General features: G+C 41.9%; 1 protein-coding gene across 5 annotated transcripts in view; it reads left to right on the forward strand.

Annotated features, from left to right (window-relative positions):
• Nucleotides 1-14925, forward strand: part of RTN4 (reticulon 4) — a 78342-nt gene that overhangs the window by 45135 nt on the left and 18282 nt on the right. Inside the window, exon 1 of one of the 5 annotated variants that reach the window (XM_074989509.1) lies at nucleotides 4047-4186. The exons of 3 other annotated variants lie outside the window; for them this stretch is intronic. In XM_074989509.1, coding sequence (XP_074845610.1) covers nucleotides 4153-4186 — 34 coding nt within the window. In that variant the 5' untranslated portion in view covers nucleotides 4047-4152. Of the gene's footprint in view, nucleotides 1-4046; nucleotides 4187-13060; nucleotides 13209-14925 lie in introns of those variants that run through there. One more of the 5 variants, XM_074989510.1, reaches the window with a different exon arrangement.

A 14925-nucleotide genomic window follows, 5' to 3' on the forward strand; every position in this document is an offset into this window, starting at 1 on the left:
GCTCTTGTAGTGCCTTTCAGATTTCGACAGCATCAGCAAATGCAGCATCAGTTTCTTTGTGGCTGCCTTCCATCCTTCCCCTCCCTCCCCACAGGTAATTCTCCCTTCTGCCATCCATAGGATGGCTGGAATGGCTGCTGGAGGGCCCACATAAAGTGCAGAGCCTGGGGAGGCACCTGCACCTCGTCCTATGGACAGAGAGCTCTAGTTACAGAAGCATTTTGCAACTTCAATAACATTTTCTTTTATTCCTGGAGAAGGTGTAATTAAGTCTTTAGCTAAACAAGGCATTGAATGAGCACTGCAGCCATGCTCTATTAAGGAGCTTGCTTCCATTTCTTCCTCTGGGCGTCTTATCTTTGCCATGTTTGCAGCATTGTCTCACAAAACTGCACATGTGACAGTTTAATTTTTGTTCACAGTTCATTCATTATAGCATTCACTGACACTTTCCTGTGTGGGTATTTCCCAATGTGTCTGTTGTTTCTGAAAGATATGCAACTTCTGTTTCTCTTGTCACACAGGCACATGTTACTGGATCATTCTGTACATTGCTCCACACATCAAGGCTTAAACTGGCAAATTTCCACTGTTTTCTTGCACAGTGTTCAGGTTCGTTGTCAAACACCTGTATCTAGCAACATTCTACCTGTGCTCTACCAGGTGGCTTGGAGCCTGGTTGTTTGGAAGAACTCAACCATGACAATGAAGGTGTTTGTTATTAACGTGAAAAATATAATTTGTGTTATAAATGAACTGAGCTGTCTTAATCTATGGCATGTTGGCATTTGCTGATCCTTAAGACAAAGCCATGCATGATGGTGTTTTTACTGATTTAAATCTCTTGCTTGTTCCTGAGGCTTTGTTGTGTGAAATAAATTTAGTAGCTACTAAAAGCATTGTGGTGACTCTAAAGTTGTTGCAGATAGACTAAGCCTCTAATGCTTAAATGGGATCCTGAAACAACATAGTCATTCTTCTCACTCTGTTTATTCAGGTAATCATTTTTTCAGCAAGGATGCACATCTGATTTCAAATTAGCCAAAAAGCCAGGACTGATTGTGGTTAAAGGAAATTTAATTTTGGCATAAGTCCCATTGAACTTACTGGCACTTCTGTTTTTTGAGGAAAAACATCTGTAGACTGCAATTTTCTTGTGAAAACTGAGTTATGCTAAAGTAAAATAGGGAATAGATTTATGACATCATTATTATGGTCTGTGGTCATGATCTTCCAAAGTAAGAGGCATGTATTATGTAATATAAAATAAGAAAATGACACCCAGTGTTAATTGGCAACTCTAGATTTCTCTTACTGCAGCTTTCTGTACCACGTATTTGGGTGATAGTCTAAACCTTGTTAACTAAACAAGCCATAAGGATTAGCTAAGCTTAACTTTTTTCCTAGCAACTTAAACATAGCATAAGCCTTAGGAATGTACTTGTTAAATTGCACTTAAATGCATAGAGAGTTTTGAAGAATGATGAAAAATTTGTTGCTAACCAGATGATCCATGTTATTCTTCTGACATATCCCTATCTTCATCAACTTAATTTTCTACCAATAAACAATTTTCCTTGCAACTGTGCTCTAAATTTCCTTGCAAGGCTTACACTTGACGCTTTTTTTTTTTAACCCAGCGAAAAAAATTCTTCAGAGTTAACTTTCTGTCAGTCATGATACTACTACCTAGGTGAAAAAGAGTCAATGAAAACTGTAGAATTGTTCTGGTATAGAAATGACACTTCAATTCTTGCAACTTTAGGTGAGTTAGGTTATGACTGAGAATCTTCTTGCCAGCATGACAGCAGTTTTCAGAAAATGTAGCTGTAGACATTTGTATCTCAGAGATGCATCTGTTTTAGATGTGCAGTACTTGAGGCTGTTACTTGAAAATGTGCTTGTTGAGTTAGGGTAGATCTGCACTAGGGAATAAAGTTGATCTCAGATATGCAGTTCTAGCTACCCCATTAGTGAAGCTAAAAATCAATGTATCGGAATTGACTTTCTGCCCTCATGTAGTCCAGGGCTCCTCAGGCTCATACTGATATTCCTTACTCCATGCAATAGCGTGGAGTACCAGGGTTGATGGCCGAGCCCAGAGAGATCAATTTTTGCCAAGTCTTAACATACACAGAAAAATTGAACTGCGGCAGATCAACCTTCAGACACTGATCTTTGCATAAGTATAGATTCAGCCTTAGCTATCTTTGTTTTATTTAAGTCTTGATGGTGAAATATATTTTAAGATTAATATTTAATTGCCATCTATCATTCTATAATGGAATTCATGTGTTAAGTTCCATTTTGCTGGCATATGGTGCAGTATTGGGAGGAGGAGAAGAGCTGTCAGAAAATGCTAATAACTGAGGGGCACAGATTTCACTTTATGGAGTACTTATACTAAATGGCTGCACAGAGAATAAAGGAAAAATCCAAGTACAGGGGTAGGGAAGTGAGAAGAATCTGTCCAGAGTAATGAAGCAATAGTGATTGCTTTGTGTGCCTAGTGTGCATTTTGTATCCTATGTGCATATGAAAGTGCAAAGAAAAGGGGCTGCTGGAGTGTCACAGGCTGGGTTCAGAAGGTCTGGGAGAGGTGCAGACTACAATGGAGCTGAGTGGGAGTGAGTGGGCAGGAACACACTTAATCAAAGGGGCAGCTGAGGGTGCGGTGCTGTGCTGTGCGAGGTGAGGACAGAAAGGAGGTGGGTGTAGGGATACATGGGGGAGGGAAGGGGTGGCTGTATGGGAGTGAAGGGACACATGAGGGGTGGGGCAGATGTTCCTGACTGTATGACAGAGACTAAGTATCAGTCAGAATCTACATGGGAGAGGGTCGCTAACAGGCTTTTCCCTGGTCACTGCCTTATCACTTTTCCTCTCATTTCTAAAAAAAAAAAACCCTCCCACAACCCCACCCTGTTCTAAGTTCACACTCTTCAGGTTCCTTTCCAGCAATTACTTCCCTCTCTGTCAGCTCTTACATTACCCTTCACTGCGCCAAGCCTATGCATTGCTTCTGAGGGGTGAGAGAAATACAGTTCTGTGTTGTAGTCTAAATGACTTATTACTCAACCTTCTGTATTAACGCGCTCAGTAAGCACTCTATTAAAAACATTTCCTTAAGTCTTTTATGTCTATACTTTTGACAGGCAGTTTGAAATGAATCACTAAAATAATGGAAACTGGTTTGGTTAAATAGTGTGGGGTTGAGGTGTATTTTCAACCAAAATACATGGAGGATTTTGCAGAATTTTTAAGGTTTTGGTGCAGAATTCCCCGAGGAGTAAATAAAGTGCATACTGAAAGAGTCAAAGCTGGGTTTAGGGACTAAAACTATTGAGGGAGATTTCTGGTATTGAGATTTCCTTCAGTGTCTCCACGAGCTTCTTAACTGCTTTTTAGAGGTGTAGACAGAATGATAAAGCCCTTTGTAGTTCCGAGGTTTTCTAAAGAAAAAAATAGTTGAAAAAAAATTGCAATAGCAAGATTGCAGCAGTTTTCATGCAAGCTGTGTCAGAAGTCTTCATAGGTGGGGCAGAAGGGAAAGGCATTTGTGTGCGGAAATGTAAATGCAAACTTTCACCTTTCTGTTTTTTTTTTCTTAGGAGCAAACCATTTTGAGTTTTCCAGTGAAGTCTTGCTGTAATCATAGATTTTTTTTTTTTTTTTTTTTTTTTTATAACCCTTGACCGTGTGACAAAAAGCAAGGTTGAGATAGTTTAGCTTTGTTGCAAAAGCTTGTGTGAAATGTAATAGTACTGATACATTTCGCATTTAGTCTGGCTGCTTTACAGGGAAAAGCTGGTTTTCTTTGCCCTGGAGATACCTTTCCTTTCCTCCTCCACTCCCTTTGTTCTGTGTGGTACTAACGGCAAGGAAATGGTTGCAACAATTAGGAGATTTGAACCGAAGAATTAGTGGTAGCGTATTAGTAGCCTAGTTACAGATTGCACTGCGTCAGTCTGCTCCACACCCAGAAGGCAGTCATGTGACTTCAGTCCTGCTGCAGTTGTGCAGCAGGCAGTACTGCAGACCTCGGGGGGAAACGGATGTTTCATATCTCAGACTGTAGATTTCTCCTGTTGCAGCTATTTTATTGGTATGCATAATTGATAATCACAGCTGGAGGGTAGATCCTGAGGAGAGATGGACAGTCAGCTGAGCAGTTGGAAAGATAAGGGTATTTGCTATTTATTTAACGCTTTTCTTAAGCTAAACATGTTGTGGTTCGTTTTTCAGTAAATAAGACTTGTAACAGATTTTTGAAGAGTTGTAAGACCTGGTGAAGTGTGTAAAATTGCTAGAGATTTAAGATAGAAGGAATATAAAATGACCAAAACACAGTAATAAAAATTATTTTAAAGAGAAAAATACCTTGTAAGATGTTGCATTTATATTAGCTGGTTAGATTTTTTTGGTGTCCTACATAACACTGCACAGAAAAGCTGGGTTCAGTGCAAACTGCACAAATGTCAGTGCTTCTGTAATTTAGCCAATGTGTTGCTTTCAAAGTTTTTAAGTCCTCTTAATTATTGATGTAATCATATTATTAAACTAATAGGGTTAAGTGTGTCTCTGTAAAGTGTAATCTATGCTGTGTTGGTCTGAGGATATTAGAGACACAAGGTGGGTGAGGTGATATTGTTCAGCTTAAGTAGTTAACACACATTTCAAGGACTGTTCAGGCTGACATGGCCTATTAGCCCCTCCACAGTCATATAGGAGTGGGGTGGAGGGAGCACTGGAGGAGAGAGTGTTAAATGTGTTACATATTTTTGTAGTAAGTTCTAAATCCAACATCTCTATTCAGTCCTTGCTTTTAGTGTCTAGCAAAATGAATAATTTTAGTTCCCTGGTTTGTCATTTGAAGATGTGCAGGTTTCCTTGAAGGATGAGGTGGGAGAGGCTGGGTGAAAAGTGTTCTCCCAAAGGTGATAGTAGTTTTCTTTTTGTGAGCTCATTCAAGAGCCAAGCGAGTATCTGGTTTCACCCACAGAGTTATTTGGGTGTTTAGTGCAACGGATGAGGTATTGCCACATGTGATAGGCACATGTAGGACCCGTAGATCTTGAGAGTTATTGATGATTGCAGCAGCTGAGCTGTGTCTGCAGGTTTTACATCTGCTGTTCTGACAGGGTCTGGTGCAGCTTTGAGTTGTCTAGTCTGTGGGGACCCTACTTCTGAAGATGCGCACGTGGATGTTGAGTTGTTTGAAAATCAGAAGGCGGCTGCAGGGAGGAATTACTTCAGAGTGGTTCCCATTCAGGATGGGTTGTAATCGTTAAAGATGACCTGGAAGGTCCCACTGTGGAGTGGTAGGTGACAACTAGAGATGGGTGGTCGGAGAGGGTTTTATTACTATACTGAAGCAGATTTTCGGGGTCTTTGGGTGACTCATTTCATGATGCAATCTGTTTCTCTGGCGGAGTGTCCTTACTTGCCGAAGGCAATTTTCAGCCCTGTCCCTAGCACTCTTGATGCCCTATATAGCTCTTCCATGGGGGGGAAGGCTTCCTCCCTGGAGGGAGTTGTACACGAGATGAGTAAATGGGTGGGGGGGGGGGGAATTGCAGGGTACCTGGGTAGGGAGGCAACAGGAATCAGGGCCACTGACTGGCAATGGTGGGAAGCAGAGTGACCCATCCCCAGCCCACTCTGCTCCCCCAGCTGTCGGCTGCATCGCTTCAGGGAAGGGTGGGGATCACCCCTCACATTTACCATCTGCGGCAAATGGAGCAACACTGTTAGGAGCCAGCAGAGTGGGCTGGGGCTTGGTCTCTGCTTACTGCTGTTGTCACTGGTGCGTTTGGGGGCAGGCCTGGGCCCTGCCGCTAGTTCCAGCCCCCTTGCTAGTTTCCCTGGGTGGGAGGTTTGGTAGCAGAGGTACAGTGGGTGGTCAAGAGGTGGAGCAGGAGGGGGAAGAGACAGTCATGGAAGATGTAGAGCAGGGTGTTTCCCAGGCGCCACTCTCTTCTATGGACAACTCTCCTAGGTGCAGCCTGTAGAGGGGAGGGGGGCGACCTATGGGATGGGGCTGGCCTCCAGAGCTGACAACATTGCATATGCAGCACACAGCTACTGCCTGGGTTACCATGATATTTGGGGAATCAGATTTCATAGTATCCTACATGGCTGCATATTTTGAGTGCTGGTTGGAATGGTTGACTATGTTAAGTTATACATCCCAGACTTTCTTCTTGAAGTGTATTCAGTGGTCTGAGAGCCTGACTGTTGGTAACAGATTTCTTGGTGTGTTTTGGGCTGGTTACTGAACCTGTGAAGATAGGTGAGAAGGTCTGTGTGTTTCTTGTGGGTTGCCTTTCTAGTAGCCTGTAAGGTTGAAAATTGGCACGATTCTACAAATAGTTTAATGTTCAGTGGTGGTTAGGGAAGTTGTGATGAGCTATGTTTAGGTCACCTGTCCAGAGGGTGAATGAAGATGCCATTCATGTATCTCAGGGATATCACTGGTGTTGTGGTGCATTTGTCCAGAAATTCTTTTTCAAGGTGGCCCTTCAAAGAGGTTGACATGTTGTGGAGCCATCATAGTACTCTTGTAATTTAGTCACTTAATGCGCAGTAGGTGAAAACGTAATACGGAATATTTTCTCTGGTGATAGCCTATTTAGATTGTTGGTTTTAAAAACATGGATTATTTACATTCTGTTGATCACAAATAAGTATTTTTGTGACTAACTTTCAGAATTCTTCAGTATATTCTACAATAGTTTTACATAAATAGCTAGGCTTAAAAATAGCTCTTTACATCCTTGCTATGGATCTGAAGCTAATAAAGCCTTGCATAGAGCTTGCCCAGGACATATAAATCAAATTGGGGAGATGAAGTAAGCATGGAAAAGCAGGTTAACAAATCACTTCCATTTTACTCTGCTTCAACTACATGTCCTATATCATGTTTTTACATTTCCACCTAAGGACTGGGTAACTTTCTGAAGTGTGTTAGTGCTGTGATAAAGTTTAATCATACTTCAAAGGGGCTGTACGTTTTTATCCCGTTTTTCCCCTGATGTTCCACACTCTGCTGGTCTGTGAAATGTGGGGCAAAGTCCAAAAGCTGATTAGACGAGTAGTCTGGTCGCATGGTAAATGTACCTTGTCACATACCCACCTGCGCTTTTGAGTGTGTGTGGGGGGTGTTTGTAAGCTTGTTTGCCTTGAAAGATCAAATTTAAAACTAGAGCATGTTTTTAGAAGCTTCTTTGTACCTGGGGTTTTCAGTTTAAACCAGAACTGGCTAGCAAACTCTGCTGAATTTAAGGGAGGTCTGGGCACTTCTTGTAGTAATCCTATTGATTTAGGATACAATATAGATAGAGTAGTATTCCTTCTAGTGTGAATCAATTATACCTGTAGAATTTATTTAAATTTGCCTAACTGCATCCATATTATGAATTGTACTGTTTTAATATCTCACTTTCTAAATGGATGGGGTTACACTGCTACAAAAAAGGGGTGTACCAGCCATAAAATTGACAGGAGACTAAGTAACGAATGCAGTGAGATACACATCTCTTAGATCTGGAAAGGACCTTAAGAGACTGAATCCAGTCCCCTGCCCTCTCAGAAAGACCAAACACCATCCCTGAGAGATTTTTTTTTTTTTTTTAATTTAATTACCACAGTCATTCTTTTCTATTTAAAGTAATGTCAGGATGAGTAAAAGGGGGAACACACCTTTCTGGCATCTGTGTGACATGGAAATTGACTTTGGCTCAGCATTTTGCTGAAAATCAGAGTATTAATAATAACTTAAATTAGATAATGGAAAACAAAAAATGAATCCTCCTTTAAATGTTGTTTTTGAATGATTTGCTCAATATGCTTAATTAAGGCTTTGGGATGGGGAGGGGCTTGTTTTATATATAGAATCACAGAACTGGGAAGAACCTCAAGAGGTCATCTAGTCCAGTCCCCTGCACTTAAGGCAAGCCTAAGTAGTACACCGGGGTGGCCAGGCTTACTGACCTTCCGAGCTGCATGTGATAACCATCAGTAGTTTAGGAGCAGGGTGCACCTGCCAGGGCTTCAGCCTTGTGGAGTGGAAGGCTGTTGGGGCTTCAGCCCTGCAGAAGGCGTCTGTCGAGCTTCATCCCTTGTTCTGCTAATGGCCTGAGTCTCAGCAGGCATGCCCTACAGGGCTGAAGCTGTGAGACTTCCGTCCCCACTGGGCAGAAACCAGAAACTATGTTTGGAGGTTCACATGGGGTCACGTGCTCCACCAGATTTTGCTGGCCCCGCTTGATCACGTGGTACCACAGGCCCCCTCCCTTCTCAATAACTGCTGGAACTGGCAAGCTCAGAGCTATGGCCATGGGGCGTGGCATCTGCAAGCCACAGGGAGGCGTGCTGCTTTAATTGCTACCTCTACGCTGCTAACTCTGAAGGGCATGCCAGCTGGGACATGGGGCATTAGCAGGGAAGCGCTGCTGAGGGTAAATGTGTGGGGGGGAGGTGTGCCTGTGGCACAAAGGGTGTGAGCCTCACTGTAACTGTAAAAGAGACACGTGCTGCTCACAAGTTGTGGTTTGGCAACCCAGATTTTGGACCATCCTTGGCAGGTGTTTGTCTAACCACCTCTTACACATCTCCAATGATGGAGATTCCACAGCGTCCCTCGGCAATTTATTCCAGTGCTTAACCATCCAGATGCTTAGGCAGTTTTCCCTAATGTCCAAGCTAAGCCTCCCTTGCTGCAATTTAAGCCCATTGCGTGTTGTCCTATCACTGGAGGTTAAATAGAACAATTTTATCACTCCTTGTTGCAGCCTTTTTATGTACTTAAAAAGTGTTATCTCCTCTGTCTTGTCTTTTTTTTTTTTTTTCAGATTGAACAAATCGTTTTTACAGCCTTCCTCCATATGTCATATTTTCTAGACCTTTAGTCACTTTTGTTGCTCTTCTCTGGATAATCTCCAGTTTGTCCCCATTCTTCCTAATATGCGGAGTGCAGAACTGGACACAATACTCCCCCTAGCAGCCATATCAACACTGAGCAGAGCAGAAGAATTTTTTTGTGTGTTGCTTACAACACTCCTGTTAATACATCTCAAAATAATGTTTGGGTGTTTCTGTAAGTGTTACTTTACACACACTTAGTTTGTGATTCACTGTGACCCCCAGTCCCTTTCTGTAGTACCCTTTTCTATGCATTGCCATTTCTTAGTTTGTATGTATGCAACTGATTGTTCCTTCCTAAATGCATTTGTCTATATTGAATTTCATCCTATTTACTTCAGACTGTTTCTCCCCACAATTTTAAGTTTTAATCCTATCCTCCAAAGCGCTTGCAACCCCTCTCACAGCTTGGTATTGTCCCTAAACCTTCCCTGCCATAATCTAAATAATTTATGAAGATATTGGACAGAACTGGACCCAGAATTGATCCCTGCAGACCCCAGTTAATATGCCCTTCCAGCTTGAGTGTGAATCACTGATAATTTTCTGGGAATCGTTTGGCAACCAGTTATGCCCCCACCCCCCAACCTTAGAAGTAGCTCCATTTAGGTTGTATTTCCCTAATTTTTTTAATGAAAAAGTCATGTGAGACCGCATCAGAAGACTTACTGACAGTCAAGATACACCACATCTACCACTTCCCTCTATGCACTAAGCTTTGTTATCCTGTCACAGAAAGTTGAGTTATTTTGACATGATTTATTCTTAACAAATCCTTGCTGGCTGTTACTAGTACCGTATCTCTTAGATATTTGGTAATTGATTATTCCATTACCTTTATTGGGTATTGAAGGTAAGATGACTAATTTATAATTCACTATATTTGCCTTTTTCTAGTCTTTGGAATCTCACCCCTTTTATGGCTTTTTGAAGATAATCAGTAGTGGATTAGATGTCTTCTCGGTCAGCTTCATGAGTATTCTAGGGTGTATTTCATCAGGCTCTGGTGACTTGAAGACATCTAAATTTTCCAAGTATTTTTGGCTTGTCCTTTCCCTGTTTTAGTCTCTGATGCTACCTCATTTTGCGTGGAATTAACTATGTTAGATGTCCAGTTGCTCTTAACCTTGAAATGAGGGAAAGAGGTGGGACATTGGCTCATGAATACAAGTATGTTTCAGGTAGTATTTGTCTTCCATTTTTGGCATAGTGTAATAATTGTGGTGGGTTTCCAGAGTTATCTGTTCACTTCATCATTAGGTATATTCACTGGCAGGTATCTTGAATAAATTACCAATATACTTAAAACTACTGATTTATCTACTGTTGTTTTGACGAATAGATGTAGAATTTTAAAATATTGTATGCAGAATGTCTGTCTGATTTTTTTTTGGCATTGGATTCCCCTGGGTAGGATAAGGCACAGGCGGAGGCATGACCCTAGTGTTCTGATGATGTTCGGTGGCCTCAGGGGCCTGCAGAATGGGCATCATGATTGTTCTATGATCTGTTTGGATACCCCCAGTTTAAATAAAAACAGCAGCTGTATTTTTTTACATTTCTCCCTTTGGTCCCTGCAATTGGCTCTGGGAGAATTATCGCCTTTTCACTTTACAGAACAGATGTCTGTGAGGTCAGTGCTGCTTCCCAGGGCGTATCTACATGGGAATGTATAAGAGAGTTTAATCTGAACTAATTTTTTTTAATTTGAAGATTCATCGAGCCACATTAAATCCCCATTAAAGTGGCATTAATTCACTTGTCTTCTGAATGAGGGTGTTTACCGGAGTTTAATTTATCCCCTTCAAAGTCACACCTTTATTTAATTTTCCTAGATGTCCCATAGATAAGACCATAGCAGAGGGTCCAGTCTACACTACAGAATTTTGAGTATGCTCTCGTGGTGTCGTTCCAAGTATAGCAAGCTTAAAATCAGTTTTGGCACTTGAGACCATATCAGAGGTCAACATGGTGGAGCTTTGTAGCTTGGTTGGATCAAGCCATATTTTAACCATATTACTGAGAATCATTTTAGACCCTGTCTACGTTATAATTTCACTTGAGCTGAGAATCTGGCTAACGCACTGTTCTAGCTTCTGGCATAGAAGGGACTTCAGACTGTCTTGTGTACCATTGATTGCTTTGTTCCCATTTTGGAAGATGATTAAGATATCATCTGAAGGACAAATTGATCCTGACTCTTTTTTTTTTAAACACACACTGAGCCTGGCAGAACTGTTAAGAGCAGAGAGATACCATAGTTTTATTACATGCTTGAAAGTCATCTTGGTCCCAAAGCCAGGATCAAATCAGGCTGTACCACTGTTTGGTGTGAGTGCTCTTATAAATATTATCAGTGCATACATTTCACCATCCTTTAATTTTAAATATGAACAGCACACAACTGAAGGCTTTTATATGTGTGAAAGGGGCAATAAGATCAGTTTCTTTCCGGTACGGTCTCATAACTCACCAACATCTTGCAGTCACTGATGGATTGGGTTAACTTTTTTCTGAATGGTTTTATTGCTAAATATTGGTTTAACTAAGAGGCTTTAGTTTACAGGCCTCAGCAACCTGCAAAATCCTGTGAAGTTGCTTGCAGAGGAAGTGGCATTGTCCTTTTCTTCATTCTTGCCTGCCTCTTTTTTGTGGCTACTTTGATCCTTCTGCTGGTAGCTATTTTTTTGGCTTTGACTATGCACTTGATGCAGCGGTGGAGAACCTCCAGCCCATTGGCTGGAGGTTGTTCACCCAGGTTAGCCTCAGAGGGCCATCAGATGCTTTGTTTACCTGAGCGCCCACAGACACGACTGCGTGCAGCTCCCATTGGCTGCAGCTCACCGTACCTCGCCAATGGGAGATGCGGGAAGCGGTGCAGGCTGGGCCACTGTGGTGGGCCAGCAATAACCCTGATAAACTGCATCTAGCCAGAGTGTCAGAGGTTTCCCATCTCTAGCCAAATGTAGAGGAGGCTGCAATATGTGGAAACCCTTTCGGTACTTCCTTGGAAGTAGATTGAGGCAGCCAAATGTAATGAGAATTTTTGTATCCAGAAAACCTAAATTACACACTACACAAAGGGCATGATGGTCAAGCTTCTTGCCCACAGATTGCCACATCATATTTGTTCCATAGCCTGTTTGGATGCCCCTGATTTTTATTTAAAAAGAAAAGGCGGGGGGCAGATTTTTTTTTTTTTTAAACATCTGGTTTTTTCTAATTATCTTTTAAGCAGAAAACACAATAATTTTGGAGACGACTAGTTGTGCATATTTAATTTTTTAATTTGCCTGACTGGAAAATGTTGCTAAAGTAAAGGTTAGCATAAGATCTTTGTAGGAATTTGCCTATGAGGTAAGGCACTTGGTTGAACCTCTCGAATCCAGAACACTCTCATCTAGCAACATACATAGTCTGTCATAACTTCAGTGAGCTAGATGACTGCTTTCCGTGGGTGTGGTCAAGTTTCCCATGGTTCCATAAAATCTGCTTATAGCCACCAGTCCTGGCTCTCAGTGTTCTGTCGTGTTATTTAGCGCTGATTTATCCCTACATGTCATCTTCTAAAAGCCTGGTAAGCAGTGGAAATACTGGTAATATGCCAGACAATATTGACTTGCCCAGTCCGGCAAATTCCCTTCTTGGCATGGGCAGGTCATGAGGCTGCTGGACAAGAGGGGTTCAACCCGTACTATCATAGTATGTACTGTAGATGGTTGATTTTTTTACAAAAAATGTTCCACGCTATAAATGCCTGTTAAAGCTGCAGCAATTGTAAAATCGGGTCAAAAATGGCAGTTGTCTACAACTGTAATCTGTTTTTTGTTAAACTGGTATGTCAAAGAAACAGTCATCAAGAATTTCAGCTTAACTGTTAGATTGCAGGAGACATGTGAGAAGTGCTTTCTAAATCCTACTTTCAGTCTCTTAAATGAGACGTGATTTTGTCCTTTCTTTGTTCATTCCTTTTTCTAAAATAGAATCTTTATTTGACTCTGAAATCTTCAGGCTAGATGTAGAATGTTTACTTGTCCTCTTCAGTTGCAAGTATCTTTAAAACAAACTTCAGTTGCATTCCAAGGATTTATTAGGGGAGAAAACTATTGGCTGAAAGCTTAAAGCATGCAGTTAGTCAGTGAGGCTTCTAACTGTAGTAGTGAGACTGCAGGCAGTTGCGTATATCTGACCTTTGAATACCCTAGCCGGAAGTGAAAAGGTTCTGGCTTGTCAGCTGTACAAGATCTGGGTGCATGCAGGCAAACTCAAGATGGATGCCAAAATTGGTTAGTTCTTTTTTGTTTTAATATATATATACATGACTTTAAAACTCTATTGTGACTCCTGAGGCTTTTAATTTATCAAAAAGTGTCTTGTGGCTCATTTATTTTTTTGAGAGGTTTTTCAGGACAAATATATAGGCACTTGTTTTGTCACAAAAACAGCTGTTGGAACGCTGCAGCCTTAAAAGTTAAAACCTGTGATAGAAAAGACTTCAGCAAATTCTGCAATCAGCTTCTTATCACGGCATTTGCTTTAAAGGCAAAATGTAATTGGATGAGTTCTCCATGTGAGGCACCCATGCTAGCAGTACTATTTTTAGCTGTGGCAAATGACAATTCATGCTTACCATATGTAGGCAGCTGCCCTTGCTTTAGATTAGCTCTTTAATACTTATATTGAGGGTCTGCTGTTGTAGTTTACACAAATGTAAATTTAAGTAAACATAAGGAAGATTACTGTTGGGAGTTTCCCTGCGACATACTGGTGTTTTAAAGTCAGCATTCCACTAGTACACAGTTTTGATTTTTCTAAATTACCTTCCCTTTCAGAGGTGGGAAAATTTAATGTACCTTTTACTCTGAGTCACATGGACTAAAAATTACAGTTCAGTTTTATAACTATTTTACAATGTGTACTTTTAAAAATATATTTACATTATTGTAACATGAAACAGTATATCTGTGGGACGGACATTGGGGCTTGTATTTTACTTCCCATGTTGAATGGGATAGGGCAGTGTGTATGCGAGGGAAATGCAAATACAATTTCAGGTTCAAATGAAGGAAGCGAATAGATTCGAGTTGAATAGTCATTCGCTCATTAGCAAGCAAAGTATTTGATCACGGATCTCTAGTTTTTGGAAGATGCTGTAGAAATGGACCCACAAGGATGTATCCATTATAGCCTACCTCCTTTTCCAGTAAATGTTGTGGATTTTTATGACTGTTGAATGATTTTTTACATTTGTTGTAAGTTTTTAAACTCTGTAAATGTAGTCCTACCACAGTTACAAACGCCGTATAAACAGACAGTAATGCCTTACAGTAAACTCGTTCATATCTGGCATTCTGTTACAGTAAACTCTGTTTTAACTGGCATTCAGTCTGGAATTCTCAAACAACCAGCACCAGGCACCATCCTGACGCCTACACCGCCTCTTTCAGTAGGCTAAGCTGCTCGCAGGTGACTCTCTCCCTCCCACGCCTCTCCCACCTATTGGTCACCTGAGGAGTAGAAGACCCACATTGAATCCACCTGCTGCCTGGGAATCGGCATGTGCCTAGCAACCCCCAGCAATGGTGCGTCCTGAGAGGAGGCACTGCATTAGCTGAGTGTGGCAGCCTGCTCTGGCTCGTGTTGGGCCCTGGAGACCCCAGTGCGCACCTCTGAGCATGCAGCCACTGATCAGCTGAAGCTGGAGGCGTCAGCCCAGTTGCTGGAGAGCAGCACACTGATCTCAGGAGAGAGGAAGAGTCCCACCATTTGGGGCAGATGTGCTGGGAGCAGGAGAGACATAGTGAGGCCCTGCTGCAGGCCAACCAGGAGAAGGAGGCACTGATGAAGAGCAGTCCGGCGGGGCAGCTGGTGGCAGAAGGAGCTGCCGCACTGTCTGAGCTGCGGGTAGGAGCATCTGCCAGCCCCCTATGAGGTGGAAAAGGAGGAGCCGATGGAGGAGATCACATTCCTGCAGCAGGAGCGGGATGAGAGTCCCCTGCAAGG

Source organism: Carettochelys insculpta, chromosome 3 (assembly GCF_033958435.1).
Source record: "Carettochelys insculpta isolate YL-2023 chromosome 3, ASM3395843v1, whole genome shotgun sequence".
Lineage (NCBI taxonomy): Eukaryota > Metazoa > Chordata > Testudines > Carettochelyidae > Carettochelys > Carettochelys insculpta.